Here is a 23,467-nt window from a genome sequence, read left to right as displayed (position 1 = left end):
TGCTACATTCTTGCCGGGCAGAGATGTATGAAGGGGATGTGTATGATTTCATGATTCCCTTAAAGGAAAGGGTTGTTGCTCTCTGCTTCCTCTTCCCCTGACCAGCTCCTCAGAATGTCCGACCGGCTCCAAGGCATCAGATCAAGACAACTCAAGAAAGGAAAAATAGAGACCAATTTCAAGCATGAACCAAAATGTCAAGATACTGCATGTTAGTGACCCTGATCCAGAGATACCTAACAATGATAAAAACTCATTACCAGTGTGCACTTACCTCAGAAATACAAGATTGGTTTAAACAGAAAAAATACAAAACTATCTCAGCGGATGCAGAATAAACATTTGCATACAAAAGAAAAATGTTGACTTTTAAAATGAAATTTTTAAAAGTTGGCTTTCATTAGAGTTAAGAAGTTCCTTTCTATTCTCCTATCACCTCTTTCAATCAATGCTGTGCTGGCATCCGAGTTACCTCAACAGCAGGAAAAAAGATCAAAAAGAATTGGAAATGAAGAAACAAAATTATCATTAATTAAAAGGTAGTTTAATCTACATGAAAATCCAAGCTAACAAAGTTAAATCAGTCAAGTTAGTAAAAGTTAGTGTGAAATTGCTTGATAAATTTAACTTAACGCATAGAAGCCAACTGCAGTTCTATAGATCAGCAGAGATTTTAAAAAATTAAAATGACGTTTATAATAGCAATAAAGCTGTAAGATATAAAATACACTTTATAATATGCACAAGAACTTTATAGAGAAATCATAAAATTTTATTGAGAAAGACCGTAGTCTCTTTACAAGGAGAGTTTCTTTTTTTAATGTACAAAATGTACAAAGTCAATGCAATTCCAATTAATCGTTGGAAGTCACTGTGTTTTACTGAATCTTATGACTCTTCCAGCCCTATAGAAACTGACTAGATATTGAACAAATACTGAGACAAATCGAAGACTCCAGATTGCTGTTGTAAACCCATTTACTATCCATCTGGCCCTTGCCTTCTTTTGCCCACTTTACGCCAACAATAACCCCAGGCTCTAAAACAGGAGTCCACAAATTACAGCCGGTCAAATTTTTTCTTTAAAGCCTAAGAACCAAAACTAATCTTTACGTATTATAATGGTTACACTGTCTCTTGGCCCACAAAGCCTAAACCATTTACCATTTCATCCTTTTAAGAAACTGTTTGGGCCTCTGCTCTAGACCAACACGTGAAAGTTCCCTAAACACCTATTGTACACTTTCACGTGCTGGCTCAGTTCTCTGCCTCTCCGCATCTCTTAGCTGGAAAACTCCCACTAACCCTTCCCTCAAATTGCAACTTCTCTGTGGAGTCTTTCTCATCCCCACTCCCCACACCCTTTACTCAAAGATACATACTTCTGCCTCCCTCGTGGCCCTCAGCAATGTTTTTGGCCACTTACCAAAAACGTATGTTTATTCGTGTCTCGGCACCTCGAGAGCAGGAACTATATTATCCCTGTATTGCCAACAAAGCCCTTGTTAATGAAGGTAAAAGCCATTTAGTGATGGATATAAATAACGCGATAGAACAAGCCCCTGGGGCACCTGGGTGGCTCAGTTGGTTGAGCATCCAACTTCGGCCCAAGTCATGATCTCAGAGTTCATGAGTTCGAGCCCCACATCAGGCTCTCTGCTGTCAGCTCAGAGCCTGCTTCAGATCCTCTGCCCCTCCCCCACTTGCACTTTCTCAAAAATAAATACAACATTTAAAAAAAGAAAAGAAAAGAAAGAAAAAGTCCCTGAAGAGTCAGAAGATGAGCACAGATTCTACTAGTTCCCTAGTTTCGGCAACTATTAATCAATGGTTCTTTTAGACAAGCATGCTACCATAATTCAAAAGCTTTTCTTTCTTTTTTTAAATTCAAGTGGGGAAAAAAAAGATGGAAAAAGAGTAGGTTTTATTTACTTTAAAAGTTCACAATTATAAATAAAAGTGTAACAGAATTGTTTAAAAAAGCATACTTAAGAGAAGTCATCAGGAACTTCTTCCCATTTTAACACGTGTCCTTACAGTCTTCTATTTGTAGACTCAAACACATAAGAGCAGTAACAGCACACACTTTTTTATTCCTACCTTTCTACTTCATAGTATAAACCATAACAGCAATTTCTAAACTTTCCTGACTCAGGGGCACCTGGGTGGCTCAGTCAGTGAAGCGTCCGACTCTTGATTTTGGCTCACGTCATGATCTCCTGGTTCATGAGATGGAGCCCCGCATCCAGCTCTGCACTGACAGCCTGCTAACTGCTTGGGATTGTCTGTCTGTCTGTCTGTCTGTCTGTCTCTCTCTCTCTCTCTCTCCCTCTCTCTGCTCCTCCCCCACTAGCGCTTGCTGCTCTCTAAACAAACAAACAAACAAACAAACATTAAAGGAAAAAAAAAGTAAACTTTCCTGACTCACGGAAGAGCTTAGGTTTTGCTGCTGTTGCTAAAGGGGATCAGGACATGGTACTATGAAGTATGCCATTTTGGCGTAAGAATAATTTTGAGCTGAAAGCATTCGAGTTCCTTGAATCCCTCGTGTGCAAAAGCAGAGCCTCCTGAGAGAATCCAAGGGTCATAAACTCCCTCCCATAGAGCAACTCTAATGGACTTTGTCACAGACTATCATTATCTCCCATCTATTCTCCTAAGGGCTCATTTATCTTTCCCAAAAGTTGTTTTCTTTAAGTGTCCTTCCCCGCCCCCCCCCCCCATCACCTACTCAGTTGGCGTATAGCTCCAAATTCTAACCAGCCTTGGAATTACTCATCACTGAGTTCTCCCACAGGTATATGCACTGCATGTATAAACAATTTTTCCCCCTCCTGGTTATCTGTTTTAAGTAATTCACAGGCCCTCACCACAAACTTAAGTAGTCAGAGCAAAGTTTTTCCTCCCTATATTGTGTTTTAAATTATTATGCTATTTCTACACAGTATCTAGAGTTGCTGAGTAAGTAAGCTTTTGTTTATTATTAGCTAGCACTAGAAAGCTACTTATTACAATCACTAATAGTCAAGATATAATGGCATGATATAGTAGCCATGAGAGGACTGGCAAATTTTCACCATTTCAAAAATGACTCCTTTGTACTGAACTAGGTAAGAACAAGTACGATTTCTCAAGAAATAAAATTTCTAATTCCATAATAAACATTACTGAGTTTTGGAATGTTAACCAAAAATTAAGATTTAATTACTGATTACAGATCAACTGTCCAACCAGAATTCCAAAAGGCTCTAACAAAAACTAAAGTTTATCATAAATCAACCACCAAAACTTTTTGGGTAGGAAAACCCAGACTTGAACTGACACAAGTCTTTACTTACCACTTAATATAACCAATCACACGATCACTGCAGAGATGTAAATATGTTGTTGCCACAGGGGATAGTGTGTAATATAGTAAGGTCATTATTATCTTTCTGAAATCCAAAAAAAAATCCTCCCAACTCTACACAATTCTGGATTCAAGAATTTCAGATGAATAACTGAGACCCTGCAGAATGGGGAATCGTTTTATTTTTCTAAGATCTAATTGTAGAGGACAGGCTTGAAGAGATGTGGTTTGAAGAAATAAGTACAACTAAAACTCAGGAGATAATTATCTCAGTCATATTTCATTTAAAAATCAATCACATACTTACATTCTTCAATTTACAATACATTGTGGGTATAAATCACACAAAATCAGACAAAATAATATAAAAATAAAAAGTTGAACCTAAACAGTGATTTTCACTGCCGTGAATGTCAATTCGGATCACCACCAGCCACTAAGTATGTTCACTGGATAAATACTCACTGGATCACAAATAATACTGTTATATTGTTTATCGATACTTAGAAAATAGAAATTAAAGTAAGTGGCATTCATGTCTTTAATTGACAAAAGCTGGCACAAGTTCTTTATCCTGAGAGAACCAAAGATGTCTGTCTACTCCCACGCTTAACCTGGAGAGCTGAGAACCTAACCTACCCCTGACTGTCAATGTTAACACGACTTTGCTAGTCCTCCGTTTTCATTAATTAGCCTTACTTCACTTTTCCATGTGTCCTGCCCAGGCACATCGTTTGTCCATTATTACAGGAACCACCAACTCTTCGTGAAAAGCATCAACAACAGTTTGAGGCCCAAGATTCTCTGAATCCCTTAACTCAAACTCCTTGCCTAGCCATAACCGCCATATCCAGACCATTACATACGTGGAGATTCTTACCCAATCAAGCTCCCAAACTGAAGACCTGCCTTAAGACAAAGTTTCACTTCTCAATCAAGTCTGACCTCACTTTCCTCCCTGTGATAACAACAAAGCTTTGCAGAAGTGGTGTTCTTCTTTACCCTGATAAGCAATAAACTTGGGTTTGTGTTCTTCGTATTTGGGGAGTCAGTTGACCCTCGGGAGGATCTCAAATTGCTTGTTAAGAACTCTACAATAAGACACTACCAATGATAAATGATTCTGATGGCTAATTAGTATTCCATGTATTGGGCATTCGGTAATTATGTTCTCTTATTATCACAAATATCTACAGTAAGATGTTAAATAATAAATTCTATATTAAGCTTTCCTTATTATAGGTAAGATTAGAGGGAGTTCCACTTCTGGCAATGGTAGACTAATCCGTTTTGTACTTAATTTCTCTCTTCTATCTGAATAATTATAGCTAGAAAAGCTAGACAAAATATTGTTTTGCATCTGTTTTCAAGCATCAGACAACTACCAGGCATCAGGAACTTGCAAAGTTATAATCAGCAACAGCCAAAATTCATTAAAAACCAAGTGTCTTTCAACAACAAAATGAATAAGTTGTGGCATATTCATGTAAAGAAATATTATACCACAATGAAAACAAACTACTGCAATATACAACTACAGGGGTGACTCTATCATATACGGTACTGAGTGAAAGAAGACAGACTTAAAAAATATGCTGCACGATTACATTTTTATTAAGTTCAAAAGCAAGCAAAGTGGTATCCATACATATCACACTACTGCTTCCAATGAAGGCTAAGTAAGATGATACTGGAGAAGACCCTCCTAGAGGTAATAAATATAAATAACTACAGTTTTATAAAAACTATAAACTCTAGTTTATAGAATGTACAATACATAAAATAAAGCAGCTAACAAAAGGCACTCAAAAGTAAACAGAAACAGGCAGATTCTGGTGGAAAGATGTGGCTGAATAGTGGCCCCCAAAACGTCAATATCCTGAGAAATTTACCTTACAAGGCAAAAGATACTTCACAGTTGTGACAAAATGAAGGATCGTCAGATGGGAAGATTATCCTGCATTATCCAGGTTAGACACAAGGGTCCTTAATAAGAGGGGACAAGAAAGTTGAAGGCCAAGGAAGGCAACGTGGGGTCAAAATGCAATAAGATACAGGGTTATGAGCCAGAAGAATGTGGGCAAACTTCAGAAGCTGGAAAAAAAGGCAAGCAAACAGACGCTACAATAGAGCCTTCAGAAGGAACCAGCCCTACGGATAACTTGACTTAACCCCCTAAGACTCATTTGGGACTCTGACTTTCAAACTGTAAGATAATTAAATTTGTGTTTTTAGCCACTATATTTGTGGTAATTTGTTAAAGCAGCCATAGGAAACCAATACAGAAGGCCATGCTCAGAGGATGGAAAGTTGTAAGGACTGAGCTCGATTTTCCTGGCTACTAACTTGGTGCCAGGCATAGCACACAGGAGTGGGTCACTAGTAGAGAAAGCAGTCTTTCTAATATAGACAACCAGAAGACTGGAACCAGGAGAAATCACAACCCACTAAATTAAAACAAATTCCAGAAAACAAAGAGCCACAGAAGAGAATTCTAAATTCTATCAACATGTCTGACTGACTCCTGCATGCAAGTTACAGACTTAACACAGCTAAAGACAAAAGATCTAAATTGATACTTAAGTTGTACTCCAAGGAAGTGAGTTTGCAGTTCAAGTCCAATACAGATAACTGCCTGATAAAAGACAAAAATCAAACACACATACACACTCACTAGAAGAAAATAATAGAACCAAGAGTTAGCATAATTTTCATAATGACCAGTCCCCCACACAAAATTACACACCATATAAAGATCCAGGAAAACAGAACACATTCTCAGGAAAGAAGAAAATCAACTGAAACCAAACCCAAAATGATAAAGATACTAGAAAATAGCAGATCATCAACAAAATACGCTCATAATAAATAGACAGGAAATCTCAACAGAGAATGAAAAATAATAACCCAATGAAGACTCTATAACTGTTAAACAGAATATCTGAAATAAAATTCAATGGACTGAGTTAATAATTAAATAACAACAAAGGAAAGAAAAAATAAACTTTGAAATAGAAAAATTATCCAATGTGAAGACCACAGAGAAAAAGAAAAAATAAGAGCCCTTCAGGGACATTTACATAAAGACAAATTATCTAACCTGCATGGAATTGGGTTCCCAGAAGAAAAGAGAATGAACAAAAAAATTATTTGAAGAAATAATGACAAAACTTTCCCCTATTTAATGCAAATTCAAAATGCTCCAACAGGATAAATATGAAGACAACCATGAAGAGGTAGATCATGATCAGGCCAAAGAGAAAAAGCAAATCATGAAAGAAGCAAACAAATGGTGTACAGGGACAGTGTTTCAATTAAGAGCTAATTTCTCATCAGGAAATATGGAGGCAAGAAGTCAGAACTTCACTTAAAAAAAAAAAAAGGCAAGCCAACCCATAATTCCATACCCAGCAAAAATGACCTTCAAAAATGAAGTCGGAAAAAAAAAAATATATATGTGTGTGTGTGTGTGTGTGTGTGTGTGTGTGTGTGTGTGTATATATATATATATATGGTAATGAAGAGTATCAGAAATGGTAACCATATGGGTAAATACAAGCAATTACTACTGCACTGTAATATATCGACCTGTTCAAAGCAAAAGAACATCATCTTGTGGAGTTAATAAACTTAATACATATTGTAACAACTGTCACATAAAGGCCATGGCTGGGTAAGACGTGAACCTATATAACTGCACACTTTCTACATTTTATGTGAACTGATACAACATTAACGCACACTTGACTGGTAAAAATTAACGATATATACTATAATCCCTAGAACCACCAGTGAACAAATAATGGAAAGAACAGCTGGAACAGATAACAGGAAAAGTAAAGTGAAATTGTAAAAAAGATTGAAGTATAAAAAAGGGGTAAGGGAAGTAAGCAGGAAGGAACATAAGACCAAGAAACTGAGTGGACAAACATAAAAGGAAAAATCAAATTTAAAGATGCAAACCCAATCATATAAATGAGTGCATTACTGTGAATGGTTAAACAGTACAAGTAAAAAACCGACTTTCAGACTGGGTAAAAAAGCAAGACACATTTATAAATTGTCTACAAAAGAAGAATTGTAAAAATAAAGACACCAATAGGTTGAAAGGAAAAGGATCTCACATAAATTACAAGCCTAAGGACAGGATGGCTGTATTAAAATCAGATGACACATGTCAAGACAAAAGGAATAACCAGAGGTAAAAAAAAATATTTTATAATGATAAAAGGGTCAATTCATCAGATAAAAATAGCAATCATAAATGTGTGCATACTAGTAAGAAAACTTCAAAATGTATTTTTTTAAGTGCAAAATTAAACGACAATTCCAAAATCATAAGAGAACTCTCAGCATATGACAAAGACAAAAATCAAAGATAGAAATTTGAAAAACACTATCGACTGCCTTTACCTGTTGTTTTTAGCACGGTACAACCAAAAATGCAAATCATGTGGCTGTTTTCAAGTGTTGAACCAATAAAATAGTCTCAACATATTTCAAAAGAATGAAATCATACGAAGTATGTTGTATAAGTAAAACGGAGTTAGAAATCATTAACAACAAGGTATCTAAAATAACCCAAATATTTTGAAATTATACAATTTATATCCGAATAACTCATGGGTCAGAAGAAAGCACAAGTAGAAGACATTTTCAAATAAAATGATAACAAAAATACAAAATATAAAAATTTGTGGGATACAATTAAAGCACTGCTAAGAGAACCATATAACTTTAAATACTTATATTAGGGGAAAAAAGATAGACAATCAATCATCTAAGCTTCCACCTGAAGAAATAATGAGAGGAGCGTCTGGGTAGGACTCAGTGGGTTAAACGTTCCACTCTTGATTAGGCTCAGGTAGTAATCTCACAGCCCTGTGTGGGGCTCCGTGCTGGGCATGGAGCCTGATTAAGATTCTCCCTCCCTCTCCCTTTGGCCCGCCCCTGCTCAAGGGGGTATGCACAGGAACTCTCTCCAAAAGAAAAAAGAAATAATAAGAAAATTAAGCACAGAGTGAGCAGAACAAATACAAAAGACAATCAGGAATCAATGAAATAGAGAATCAATGAAATATGAAACAGGAAAACAATACTAAAAAAAAGAAAAACCTATGGAACAAAGTTTTGTTTTTTTTTTTTTACAAAGATCAATAAAACTGATAAGCCTCTAGCCAGGCTGATCAAGAAAAAAATATATATCAGAACAAAAGAGGGCATACTTCATACCGATTCTACAGTTATTAAAAGGAAAGAGAGTTGTAAGACAGTAAATCTAAAATTATCGTTGGGGAACGCCATTGAAAAGAACACTTGTACAGCATACAGACTAAACCCAGTTAAGGCCTCTTTATAAACTTTTAAGATTTGGCAGGTGGGTGCAGGGAACTATTCATCTCACAGCAGCCCAAGACAAGCCTCATACATAAGTTCCTTCGCTTATTAAAAGTGCCACCTACCAACCTGGCGTGGGCCTGCCCCTTTCTTGGCTGGTCTCTCCCTGCCTTCTGAGTACAGGAACCAGTTTCAGAGTTGCTCTTCAAAAGGCACAATTAAGAAAACAAAAGGGCAAGACAAAGACTGTGAGAAAGTATTTCCAATACCGGGATCTGACAAAGGGCTTTCCTCCAGAATACATAAATAGCCCATCCAACTCAAGACAAAAAAAGAAGTTAAAAATGAGCAAAAGGTGTAAGCAGGTAAATTAACAAAAGAAAAGGCCAAAAGCACACACAAGATGCTCAACATCACTATCATCAGGAAAATGCACATAAAACCAAGATGAAAAACCTACTAGAATGGCTAAAGTCAAGTTACTAGTTGGAATGTAAAATGGTACAGCTACTTTGGAAACCAGTCTGGCAGTTAAACGTACAACTGCAATGTGACCCAGGATTTCCAAATCCTACGTACATATCCCAAGAAAAATGAAAACCTATGGTCACACGAAGACCAATAATGTTCACAGCATTTCATTTATACGTACCTAAAGAAATATAAAGCTGGACACAACACAATATCTATCAACTGATAAGCAGAATAACTGTGGCATAATCATTCTATGAAATACTACTTAAAGCTTAAAAAGAAGACAATATTAACACTCACAACAACATGGATGAGTCTCAAAATTAGCATGCTAAGTGAAAGACATGAAAAGCAAAAAAATACTTGGATCCAGCTGTGGGCATTCTAGGAAAGGCAAAATTAGAGAGATAGAAAGCAAATAATTAACTGGGACCGGGGGTCAAGAATGGGCCTCAACTGTAAAGGGGCACAAAGGAACACTGAGCGACAGAAGTGTTCTATATCTTAATTGTAGTAATGGTTACACAACCTCATATATACTGCCAAAACACAGCAAGCTTGTACACTTAAAATAAATAATGTAAATTATAATTCAAAAAAGCCAGAGGAAAAAAATCATCAGATATTTGTGTGGACCTAAACAATTTAGTTTATTTAGAAAAACAACCAAGAAAGGACAGCCAAGAAAATCCTAAAAACAAGAACAATGGGGAAAGGGTACCAGAGTGCTACTATATATTAAAATATATTAGGGGCACCTAGGTGGCTCAGTCAGCTGGGTGTCCGACGTCGGCTCAGGTCATGATCTCACATGGTTCGTGAGTTCGAGCCCCACGTCAGGCTCTGTGCTGACAGCTCAGAGCCTGGAGCCTGTTTCGGATTCTGTGCCTCCCTCTCCCTTTCTCTGCCCCTCCCTGGCTCACACTGTCTGTCAAAAATAAATAAACATTAAAAAAATAATAAAAAAAGAATATACATAAATAGCTAATATGTTCATAAAAAGATGCTAAACATCATCGGCCATTTGAAAAATGGAAATAAACAGTATAACAAGATGCTACTTCACACCCACGTGAATGACTGGCTACACTCAAAAACTGAACAATTGTAAGCACTGACAAGATGTGGAGAAACTGAAACCCTTTACATTACAAGAATGTAAAATGTTATAGCCACTCTGGGAAAACAGTTTCTTAAAATGTTAAATACAGATTTACTCTACAGCTCAGCAATTGCACTCCTGGCTATCTACCCTAGAGGACTGAAAATATCCGTCCACACAAAACATGTACAACACAAATGTTCAAAGCGGCATTAGTCACAATAGCCAAAAAGTGACAACTAAAATGCTCATCAACTAATGAATGAATAAAATGTGGTATAGCCATACAATGGAATATTACTAATAACTAAAGAAATAAAGTATTAATAAATGCTACAAATGGATCAACCTTGAAAACGTATGCTTAGTGAAAAGAAGCCAGTCACAAAAAAATATATAAGATATGATCCCATATATACCAAACATCCAGAAATACAAATACATAGAGACAAAAAGTAGATTAGTGCTTGCCAGAGGTTGGGCCTGAGGTTTCATTATGGGGGAGATGAACATGTCCTAAAATAAGACTGTGGTTACGGTTGTACAACTCTAAAAATTTACTAAAAGTCACTGAATTGCATAGTTAAAACAGCTGAATTTTATGCTATGTAAAAACTGCATTTCAATGAGCTTTAAAAAATAAAGATAATGGGAATGCAAGCTGGTGCAGCCACTGTGGAAAACAGTATGGAGATTCCTCAAAAAACTAAAAATAGAACTACCCTACGACCCAGCAGTTGCACTACTAGGCATTCATCCACGGGATACAGGTGTGCTGTTTTGAAGGGACACGTGCACCCGCATGTTTATAGCAGCACGATCAACAATAGCCAAAGTATGGAAAGAGCCCAAATGTCCAACAATGGATGAATGGATAAAGATGTGGTGGGTGTATATATATATATATATATATATATATATATATATATGTATGTATGTATGTATATGTATATATATACACACACACACACACATATACACAATGGAGTATTACTCGGCAATCAAAAAGAATGAAATCTTGCCATTTGCAACTACGTGGATGGAACTGGAGAGTATTATGCTAAGTGAAATTAGAAAAAGACACAAATCACAGGATTTCACTCATATGAGGACTTTAAGAGACAAAACAGATGAACATAAGGAAAGAGAAACAAAAATAATATAAAAACAGGGAGGGGGGAAAAAACAGAAGACACTCATAAATATGGAGAACAAGCTGAGGGTTACTGGAGGGGTTGTGGGAGGGGGGATGGGCTAAATGGGTAAGGAGCACTAAGGAATCTATTCCTGAAGTCATTGTTGCACTACATGCTAACTAATTTGGATGTCAATTTTAAAAAATAAATTAAAAAAAAAAAGAAATAGTAAAAAATAATAATAATAATGATAAATAAAAAAAGTAAGACTGGAGAAAGTATTCTCAACACATTTTTTAAATTACCAAAATATACTGTCAAAACTTCTACAAATCAAAAAGAAAGATAAACTAGGTGATAGAAAAATAAAATACATCTTAAAAACCCAAAATGGCAATTTAAAGAAACCCCACTCGTCAATAAATTTATGCTTAAAAATAAACATGATGTGGGGGCGCCTGGGTGGCGCAGTCAGTTAAGCGTCTGACTTCAGCCAGGTCACGATCTCGCGGTCCGTGAGTTCGAGCCCCGCGTCGGGCTCTGGGCTGATGGCTCAGAGCCTGGAGCCTGTTTCCGATTCTGTGTCTCCCTCTCTCTCTGCCCCTCCCCCGTTCATGCTCTGTCTCTCTCTGTCCCAAAAATAAATAAACGTTGGAAAAAAAAAAAAAATTTAAAAAAATAAATAAATAAATAAATAAATAAATAAATAAATAAAATAAACATGATGTGAAGATTAACCTGCCCCGGTAACTTTATGAAGTACTTAAACTAAGAAAATGGATGACTCACTATTATGCACAGTTCTTCATTTAGGTGAGACTTTTAAACAACGGTTAGGTTTGGGGCACCTGGGTGGCTCAGTGGTTCAGTCAGCCCTGCATTGGGCTCTCTGCTGTCAGCACAGAACCCGCTTCAGATCCTCTGTCCCCCCCCCCCCCCCACCCTCCCCTGCTCGCTCGCTCTCTCAAAACTAAATAAACATTTAAAAAAAAAAATAAAGGCTCAACTGTCCTCTGAGCTCCAATCATAGACAAACTGTACTAAAAAGGATTACAATTTTCCCATTATGCCTCGCCTTTTCAGTCTCATACACCCATCTTCAGCCGTCTTTTATTCCCAGGTACCAACTTAAGACCAAAAAAACAAAGAATCATTTTGTTGCCGTTGGTTATACTTGCTTTTAAATTCCTGCTCTTAAGATCATCTTTGGCCAATAAACTGTGTCAGAGCAATCTATCTCTCTTAATAAAATATAAAGTGGTTCACACAAAATAGTACAAAGAACATTCATATTTTTTCTTTCCAATCCCTTTTCCTTAGAAGTAGTATTTTTAATTAACAAAACAAAGAAAAAAAGAACACAGTTTATTTTGAGCATAATCAGTAGTAATCAGCCCAAAAAATAAATAGGAAACAGACATGCAAATGTTCACTAACCTTCCAGTAGTCAGATTGTAAACTGTAGTACCTCTGGTATGCAGATAATGCTGAAAAAGGGAAAATAAGTATGAGTCGCAATTATGTCCCATTTCAAAATCAACAATACATGTTTTTAGAAACATTATAACAAGCCTCCCACCATACCCACCACCTCCCAACAGACAGTGATATTTAAGAGCAAACAATTTAGAAATCTGGGGCCTCCCCCTCCTCATAGTCAGACATAGTAACAAATGTCAAATATATAGGAGTTCATGAATGTAAAACTGCACCCACATCTCAAACCTAAGCTTGAACAGAATCTAGGCTTCCTCTTGAATCAACATGACCTTCCTCACAGACCAAATCTGATAAAAGGATTAAGATTTTCTGAGTGTACTCCAGAATACGATGGGTTATTTGTTCCCACAAGGGACCTCACTTCTAAGAATGAGCAAGAGCTCAACCACCTCCAAGAGCAAAGGGAGTACTTCTTTTGCGATGCTTTTTTTTCACAAAAAAATCCATCCCACAATTACCTTGCTCCAACTCAATTCTAAAACAGGGCATCACACAACCCTAAATCCCCAAGGCATAAAAGGCTTTGGGAGAAACTACAGTTCCTGTGGATCTAAAAACTCAGTGAGGGGGCACCTGGGTGGCTCAGTCAGTTAAGCATCCAACTTCGGCTCAGGTCAGTCAGGTCACAATCTCACAGTTCATGGGTTCGAGCCCCCAGTCGGGCTCTGTGCTGACAGCTCATATCCTGGAGCCTGCTTCAGATTCTGTGTCTCCCTCTCTCTCTGCCCCTCCCCCGCCAGCGGGCGCGTGCACGCGCCCGCGCGCTCTCTCTCTCTCTCAGAAATAAACATTAAAACATTTTTTTTTAACTCAGAGAGGGGGTTTTAAAAAAAGTAAAATAAAAATTATATACACACATTAGAACTGGCAGTGAGAGCCCTTTTTAAAAATTGATGAGCGAGGCGCCTGAGTGGCTCAGTTAGTTGAACATCCGATTTCGGCTCAGGTAATGATCTCACGGTTCGTGAGTTCGAGCCCCGCATCGGGCTCTGTGCTGACAGCTCGGAGCCTGGAGCCTGCTTCGGATTCTGTGTCCCCCTTGCTCCGCCCCACCCCTGCTTGTGCTGTGTCTCTGTCTTTCAAAAATGAATAAACATAAAAACATTTTTTTAATTGATGAGCAACAAGTCATGGAGGGTGTGATGTACAGCATGGTTGACTACAGTTAATAATACTGTACCACAAATTTGAAAGTTGATGGGTAAATCTTAAAAGTTCTTATCACAAGAAAAAAATTTTTTAATGTTCATTTATTTTGAGAGAGAGCATGCAGAGGAGGTGAGGAGGGCAGAGGGGAGGGGGACAGGAAGAGGGGGAGGGAGGGGGGGGGAGGGGGGAGGGAGAGAGGGGGAGGGAGAGAAGGGGAGGGGGAGAAGGAAGGAGGGAGGGAGAATCGCAAGCAGGCTCCACTCCATCAGCACAGCACCCAACATGGGGACTTGAGCTCATGAACCGTGAGATCATGACCAGAGCCAAAACCAAGAGTTGGACGCTTAACCGACTGAGCCACCTAGGCACCCCAAGAAGAAAACATTTATGTACAGTAATGGATGTTAACTACTTATTGTGATTTTGCAATGTATATATTGAACCATTATGCTGTACAGCATCTGAAACTAATGGTATACATCAAGTATACCTCAACTGAAAAAAGACTTGGATTTTTCAAATAAGATTTAACAAATGCAATAAAATTTTACAATGATAAAAATGGAGGGAAATGGAAATTAACATTTTCTAGAATTACATGTATAATGCTTCCATACTGTTTATCAGTAAACAGCCAAAATATATATGAATACAATCCAGAGAACTTTCTAAGCAAGTTCAAATTAGAGAAGCATTACCCAAAAACATCATTACATATCTGAATAAGTAACTTAAATAATGTTCATCTTTTGGCATAAAGATGATGCCAACCAACCTATCCTTGGAAGCACATCCAGTTTGGTGAAAAGCTGATTGCAAATCATCCTGCATTTTCTAGTTGTTCACACATGATTTGTGCTAGTTCATAAAGGTCATTGATTAATGGTCTTCTCAAAAGAAAAGTAAACCAACTTATTTATCAAACTAGCTGGAAGAGAATAGTCAAACAAGGTTCATGTCCAGAAATCATCACTGATTTATAAAAGACAGTCATGGGAAAAGTATTCTCCCTCTACTGCTGGATGAGAACAAGGAAGCATATATATCACCAAATGCCACCACAAAGGGAACTATGTTTAGTATGAAGCCCATAGAAGAGAAACAAGTGGAAAGTAGCTGGATACTTCTAGACCTCAAACTAGGCCTAGTACACAACTCACCTGTGAACTTCCAATTATGGGAGGCGATTAATGTGCTTATTATTTAAGCTAGAATCAGGTCTTTGCTTTTGAGCCTAAAAACATCCTAACCAACAGAAGTCCAAGTCTCTAGCAATTTTGTCCGGTCACCATGTCAAATCTGGACTGCCCTTTTAATGATGCTATAGAATCCCAACAACTTTGGAAGGTTGTATTTCCAATAACCTAATAATATATGTTATGTGACTTCATAAAATTCACATTTTAGAATTAGAGGAGCCTTAAAGAGATAATATGGTACTTCCAAAGTAACTGAAACTGAAGCCTATGTGACTATCAGTTGGGAGAAACATGGCATCTGTACTACAATATGATTAACCAAGAAATAAATATAAACCCTCAAATTCAAAGTCAACAAACTGCCAGCCCAAATCTGTAAATCACACATTTCCTTCCATGAGCATTTGTTACCTTTCCACTCATTTACACATTTCTCAACAATTATTACTTTACTCCATTAGACCTAGCATTCTATTCTAAGAAAAGATCTTAACATATTTTATGATTCCTGATCCAAATAAATCATTCAAACTCTAAAGACTATAAAAGTGCCCATCACCAGAGTCTCTCTAGTGAAATCCTTTTATTCAAAGCAAAGCCATCATTTCAAATCTCTAAGTCAGTTACTCTATCCACGAAAAAGAATTCCTAGTCCACTACAACTACATTTTTCTAAAGTCCTTAATAGAGAATAAGGGGAATCATTTGTTTGGACATCCTTATAATGCTTAAACCTTTTTCACAATGACTGTAGCATATATCTTACTAGGCTCTTACTTCCCTAAATCATCTCATCTTCACTTTGTGATCCCTGAGTTCTCCACCAGTTCAAAAAGTCCTTCTTCACCCCACTAGGCAATCTTTTTAACATTACTTCAGGCAAAACTTTTGTTTGCTTTTGCCACCTAACAAAGAGTGATGTGCCCAAAACAAATTAATATCAACTCGCTATCAACCAACTGCCAAAGCTCACATCTTTTTAATCCTGGGAAGCGACTTTATTTATGAACAAACTTCAAATTACTTTTGCATAATTTTGAGTTTTATTTCATTTTTAAATAAGCACATGTAGTCTTTTTGGATTAAAAAAAAGAAAAATATAATTTAAAAGATTATTTAAAAACTGTCGAAGTACTAACAAAGAAGCTAGGCCTGAAAAAAATAAAGACAAGAGAAAACAATGAGAAGCAAGTTAAATTTAACTATTATAACAACTTAAGTGTTCTTTAATCTTTCTCCCATGTTCATTATTTGGCCCTTGACCTCATGAAAACAGGAGAAGAGGAAGAAACAAGGAAATTTTCAAGGATAAAAGAATCACCTATACAGATGGGAAAAGGGTACTATACACAGTCATTTGTCCTTCATAGCCACACTATATACATACCATTTTTCATACATGAAAATGATAAAATTAAATAATAATAATGGAAATAGCCCAAACTGGGAAAACGTTAAGGAAATAGGCAGCTTTTTCATTCTACTAGTGCTATAAGTATAAATTAGTAAAACTTTTTTGTAGTTTAATTTAGCACTCAAAAGTTTTAATAGTTAACCCTTGCACAACACAGTTGAAAATCCACATGGAACTTTCAACTCCCCAAAAACTTTACTAATAGCCTACTGTTGACTGAAAGCTTTAACATAAAGAGTCGATTAACATGTATTTTGCATGTTACATGTATTATATACTGTATTCTTAAAGTAAGCTAATGTTAAGAAAATGTTAATAAAATCCTAAGAGAAAATACATTTATAGTACTGCAGTGTATTTACTGAAAAAATTCCACATATAAGTGTAGCTATGCAGTTCAAACACGTTTTTCAAGGGTGTGTGTGCGTGTGTGTGTGTGTGTGTGTGTACTGTTGCTCAGTAAAGCCTATGACATCAACGTATTCCTTCTAAAAATAAAAACAAAGATTTAGCTACAATGATAGACAATATACTGATGATGTTAATAGCAGGAAAGAAATAGTTTACACATCCAACAGAGAATTCTCCTACCTGTATGATAGACACTTATTCAGGAAACTGAAATGTTACAAAGTGTATTTTTGAGCTGGAGAAATTAACATGATACACAGGGTTAAAGAAAGTTACAGAGTTTAATTCAGTTTTCAAATATTGGAAATTTATTGTAATAGAAAAGTCTATAAAAGATAAGCATCAAAAATGTTTAAAAACAAGTGCCTCTAGATGATAAAAGACCAATGGGTCATTAAAGCATTCACGTAGTGTTTCATAAGTATTAAGTGGCTAACAGTGAAATACAGATGTGAACACATGGCTCCAGCTCTCAGGCTATTTAACTTTCATGGTTATGTATCTTATAATATTTTTCTTTAAACACCAAATATATTATTTGTGTAAATGTTAAAATAAGTGTACTTGTGTTAAAATTAGGAGATGGTCAACATCATCAAAGGAGGGCTCCCAGGAAGGCAATAGGATGTAGTGTGAAAGAAGCAGCTTTAGGTAAACCTGTGTTCTAATCCTGACCTCACCACTTACTAAGAGACTGTGACATTAAGCCTTTTTTTTATTTCCTTTTATTTTTTTCATCATAACAAGTGTATACTCTTTAATCCCCATCACTGGGAAGCCTGGGTGGTTCAGTCGGTTAAGCGTCCAACTTCAGCTCATGTCATGATCTTGCAGTTTGTGGGTTTGAGCCCTGCGTCGGGCTCTGTGCTGACAGCTCGGAGCCTGGAGCCTGCTTCAGACTCTGTGTCACCCTTTCTCTCTGCCCCTACCCTGTGTGTTCGTTCTCTCTCACTCTCTCTCTCTCTCTCTCTCTCTCCCACAAAAAATAGGCATTAAAAAAAAAGATTTAGTTATTTAAAACAAAAAAATCCCCATCAGCTATTTCACCCATCCCCCTACCCACTGGCCCTGTGATAGCCACCAGTTTGTTCTCTATAGTTAAGAGTCTGTTTCTTGGTTAGTTTGCCTCTCTCTTTTTTGTTCCCTTTTGCTCGTTTGTTTCTTAAATTCCACATGTGCGTGAAATCATATGGTATTTGTGTCTCTCTGACTGACTTAATTCACTCAGCATTATATACTCCCCTAGCTCTACCCATGCTGTTGCAATGTCAAGATTTCATTCCTTTTTTTTTTATAGCTGAATAATAAAATTCCAGTGTGCGCGTGTATACACACACACATCTTCTTTATCCATTCATCTATTGATGGACACTTGGGCTGCTTCCATAGTTTGACTACTATAAATATAGTTTGACTATCATAAATAATGTTGCAATAAACCTGGGGGCATATGTATCTCTTTGAGTTAGTGGGGGTTTTTTATTCTTTGGGTAAATACCCCATAGTGTGATTGCTAGATCGTAGGGTAGTTCTATTCTTAAATTTTTAAGGAACCTCTTACTGTTTTCTAGAATGGCTGCACCAGTTTGCATTCCGACCAACAATGCACAAGAGTTCCTTTCTCCACATCCTTGCCAACACTTGTTATTTCTTGTCTTGTTGATTTTAGCCACTACGACAGGTGTGAGGTGACTGCTCACTGTAGTTCTGATTTGCATTTCCCTGACAATGAGTGGATATCAAGCCACTTAATTCTAGTTAATTCTTTAGAGATCACAAGCAGCCTAAAGAGTTTTTCAATAAAAGAGTAAGGTGTAACTGAAGAATAAAAAGAGAAGTTCAAAGCTACAATAGAATCTGTTTGCAATTAAATAAAGAGAGACGTATTTCCAGAGAAATACAGTAGGGAGTAAAGAGGGTTAAGAAAGATTTACGACTTCGGCATGCTTGGAAATATTATGGCTTTGGGTTAATACTGTCAAAACAAAACAAAGAGGGTGTGCCTGGTGACAAGTCCATATATGCAGCACAGGATAAAACGAAACAACAATGTAAGTTAAAGGTGACAGCCCTGCCAGAAAAAAAGGGAGCCGCCTTCAGAGTTAGATGTGATAGAAATGCAAGGAAGGAAAAGGTTTAAAATTCCGTCTATACTCCCAATATTAGGCTATGTACTAACTGCAGGCAGAACTCAGTGTTTGTAGCCCAATGTATAACACTACAGGTTAGCTGCTAGTGGATGAGTCTGCGGGTCTGGAAGGAGACAAAGCTATGTCAGCTGTACTGACTGCCATCTTTAGGCCAGAACAGGCTGCACTTGCCTAAAGAGTTCTTTGATTTGTTTTGTTTTGTTATCTGAGGCTTGACTGAAAAAGTTTTATTTATACCCTGGAATAAATGAGTATCTCAGAGAGCTTATATTAACTATTTCATTTCATATAAATGACTGATGTACTTAGCTCACTAGCACCTTTCGCCTTCTCAAATCCTGATTGCCTAAAACACATCTTTTCCCTTTTTCTTTAGTTTATTTGAAGAGAGAGAGAGTGTGTGGAGCAGGGGAGGGGCAGGGAGAGAAAGAATTCCAAGCAGGCTCTGCACTACCAGCACAGAGCCCAATGCAGGGCTTGAACTCATGAACTGTGAGATCCTGACCTGAGCCGAAATCAAGAGTTGGATGCTTAACGGACTGAGCCACCCAGGCGCCCCCATCTTTTCCTTTTTATGCAGCATTAATACATATTAAATACATGTTAACATTTGAAAAGCCCTCTGAACAGCATCCACCACAACAGATCTTTGTTCCCACATCCCCCTCTCTCCACACGTTTGAAAAGATTTAATATTACAGATTCAAGCAGACAGAAAGTTGGAAAAGCAAAGAAACAATCCTTTTACCGCTACATCAGCACCTTCAGAGGCCTTCAAGTCAAATTAATGCACATACTGAAATCTCAGACTTACTGCTTCCTTGTCATTATTAAATTAATATACTCCTCAAGGTCTTTAGTATGTCACATCTGGCTTACTACAAGAGACACCAACTATATGTCTTCTTTGTGTTCCCTTCAATGTGTTCTGCTACAGCTCTCTGGTTCTTGAAGCTACTATAACTTGTGCTTATTGCCTAGACACAGGCTTGTGACAGCCTGGGTTATGGTGACTATTTTGCTCCCTTCGGTATTTCTACAGTGCATTTTGTAATTCTAGGCCATGAGCAGACTGAGCAAAATCGGGGATTCCCAAATTTGCAATGAAAGGTGTGGAGGCACTGGTGATCTTTATTTTTTTTTTATTTTTATATTTATATATTTAAATATATATTATAATATATATATTTATATCACAGTTCAAAAACCACTCAATACACTGAAGTCACGTGGAAAAATCGAGTGCAATGACTGTGAGTACAATGACAATGCGTGAACAATCACCCCAACCGCAATGGGTTTTCAGAGAGATACGTAATATTCATCTTCTATGGATACTACACGGCCGTTTAGGTCAGTACTTTGGGTTTTTATTTCATTTTATTTTACTATCTCAACACAAATTTTTACTGTATAGCAAACATATATACTATGCAAACTAATTCCCAATGATTCTCTAAGTGAAAGGAGTTTAAACAAAGCAGATTCTTAAAAGAACCACAACCTTTAGTTCTAACAGCTACAACAATGAAGAGAACCATGCAAGGATTAAAAAAACAAAAACAGTAATTTTTGAAGAAGCCAAACTCAACATCTATGACTGGAAAACATGCACTCTATGTTCTTATACTTCATACATCTTAGGATGGAGTACTGTCATTCCACCCAAGAAAGACAGAGAGAAGACAAAGAGAGCTCATCTACTCTGATTAAGACCTTTTCACATTAGCAACTCTTGGCTGGAAAGTTGCCCTAGACATCTGTAATTGCTGAGCAACTAAAACCAAAATTTATTTTGACCACAAGTGACAGACACTGCAACAAAATGACAAACTACTTGAAGGAAGGAGGGAAGGGAGAGAAATCAATCCCTGGCAGGAATTTCAAAGAAAACCCCCAGCTCACCATAAACCATAAAGAAACTTAAAGTTTCAAGGTTTTCATGCTGATATCAGGAACGGGTAATTATTAGATCTCCCTCAACTGTTTTCCTTTAGGAATTCTTACTATCTCCCAAGTTTCTTACCTTATAATTTTGATGTGTGGTCTGAGGTAATTTGCTACTTAATTTTATAAATAACTTACTTCACTTAGTGATTATCATTTCCTATAATCTGCCACACATATTTACAGATACTTACACACGATTTCTATTAAACTGCTCCTAAGGTCCATCACATATATTCGCAAGAATATCTATGCTTGTCCTACAGCCCAGGGCTCTCTGGGATTCTTTTCCAACCCAAGGAAGAGAAATCACCGCCCCATCTCCATGGCTTAACACAGCCTGTCTGACAGCTCCATCAGCTCTTTGGTTGGGCAAAGGTTAACGGGTTAGCTTTGGGGTGAGGAGTGGCAAGGAGGTATGGTAGATGCAGCGAAAACCCATTCAAATCCTGCTTCAAGGAAGGAATACTGGGAGTCCTGCCCGCAGACAGCCTCCAGCAGTGAGCTGCCTTAGGTGCAGAGCCACCTTGCCCGAGGTCACACTCCTTCCCAGGCTGGCCAGTATCCAGTATCAAAAGGATGGAGTATAGGGGCGCCTGGGTGGCGCAGTTGGTTAAGCGTCCGACTTCAGCCAGGTCACGATCTCGCGGTCCGTGAGTTCAAGCCCCACGTCAGGCTCTGGGCTGATGGCTCAGAGCCTGGAGCCTGTTTCCGATTCTGTGTCTCCCTCTCTCTCTGCCCCTCCCCCGTTCATGCTCTGTCTCTCTCTGTCCCAAAAATAAATAAAAACGTTGGGAAAAAAAAAAAAAAAAAAAAGGATGGAGTATAAAGGCCTGTTCACCTTGCCCCAAAGTTGGGATAGCTCTGAAGGGCCATTCTAGCTCCAAGGCTCCCCACGGACCTGGCCAAGGCTGTGACAGCTCAATTTCTCACCTCTGTCCACTCCTCCCTCTTCTCCAATCCAATCCTTTGTCTCCTACCTTCCACAGGTGCTGATCCTAAAGGCCCTCCTTACTAAATATCCTGAATGCTCAACTCCCTCCAGAGGAATCCAACCTGCAATAGGCCGTGTGCACTGAGCCTTCGTTTTCCTACAATAAGGATAAATTCCTAGAAGCCAAATGACCCAATCAGATGAACAAAATTGTTTTTAAAAATTCAAACTCTTCAAACAAATTGCGAACCAGAAAGGCTTTAAAAAACTGTTTTAGAAAATCTTTTTTCCCTTCTGCTTCAAATTCATCTGACAAGACAGGAAATATCTTTTAATGAATAAATCCATAACAGTAATGATAATCAAAGTATACCATCTGCAGATCAGAAATTTTTAGGAATTCCTGTAAGACAGGAAGCAAGATGGGATCAGAATGACAAGTAAGGACAGAAAAAACACAGTCCAAAATGTACACAAAACAGATTCTACCATTCTGTACTGCAGAAGTAGAAGCAGTTTCTCACAAGGAACCCCAAGCTCAGAAAATTTCACACAAAGAAGAGGACTCACGACTATAATTAAAGAACTGTCTTCAGAATAACAGGACCAGTAAGTCCCCCACATACATATACCTGAGGAGCTTATTCAACATGTTCGTTGCATGGTTTCTGTTTACTCCCTAAAAAGCCATGGTTTATAATCTCTTCTCCAAAATTAAGTGCCTATTTGGTTGGGGCCAGAGCTTCTCATCTCGTACTGGGTTCCAAAGAGGAGGAGGAAGCAGCCCGAGGCAACAAATGTCTCCATAAACTGGTGGTGGTGGTGGTGGTGGTGGTGATGGAGTGTGGAGGGGCCTGCTAGAGACAGGCTCTACTTCTGGACTTACAGGAAGATGGTGAAGAGTGGACAGAAAGAATTCAACAATTAGTATATAGAAAGGAATTTTTTTTTTTTAAATCTTGGAAACGTGGTCAATAAAGACTCAAGGAGGATTAAAAAAACATCAAGGAAACAGAAGCCATCAGCTTAAAATATTAAAATAGACTAAAATATTAAAATAGAAAAATAGACCAATATACTGCGTCCACTGCCACCTTCTTCTCCTTCCTGTTACAAATAATTGACCTACTGCCTAGCTATCAATGGCCAGTTCATCTACATGACAGTAAATGGGTCTCAGAGTACCTCTTTTCCAGGACTTAAAATCCTCAAAGGTTATCATTCTCTTCTCCCATCTTATTAGATTACTCCTGCCAGCTAGTTTGCCAACAGTCTAGTTGCCACATACCCCCACCTCACCTCCCAAAAAAGAAAAAAAAACATCCAAAACAAATATTCCTAGACTCTTCATTACCTTCATAGCCA

The 23,467-nt window shown here is 37.6% G+C and overlaps 1 protein-coding gene across 8 annotated transcripts in view; it reads right to left on the bottom strand.

The window, feature by feature from the left end:
• KDM6A (lysine demethylase 6A) overlaps window positions 1-23,467 on the bottom strand; it is a 209,113-nt gene that overhangs the window by 113,371 nt on the left and 72,275 nt on the right. For all 8 annotated transcript variants that reach the window (XM_023249060.2, XM_023249061.2, XM_023249063.2 and 5 more), the window contains exon 4: window positions 12,836-12,885. In XM_023249060.2, the coding sequence (XP_023104828.1) occupies window positions 12,836-12,885 (50 nt within the window). The remainder of the gene's footprint in view (window positions 1-12,835; window positions 12,886-23,467) is intronic.

This window comes from Felis catus, chromosome X (genome assembly GCF_018350175.1).
Source record: "Felis catus isolate Fca126 chromosome X, F.catus_Fca126_mat1.0, whole genome shotgun sequence".
In the NCBI taxonomy this organism is placed as follows: domain Eukaryota; kingdom Metazoa; phylum Chordata; class Mammalia; order Carnivora; family Felidae; genus Felis; species Felis catus.
Note: the sequence above shows the minus strand (reverse complement) of the source record. Positions and strands in the feature narration are given on the sequence as shown.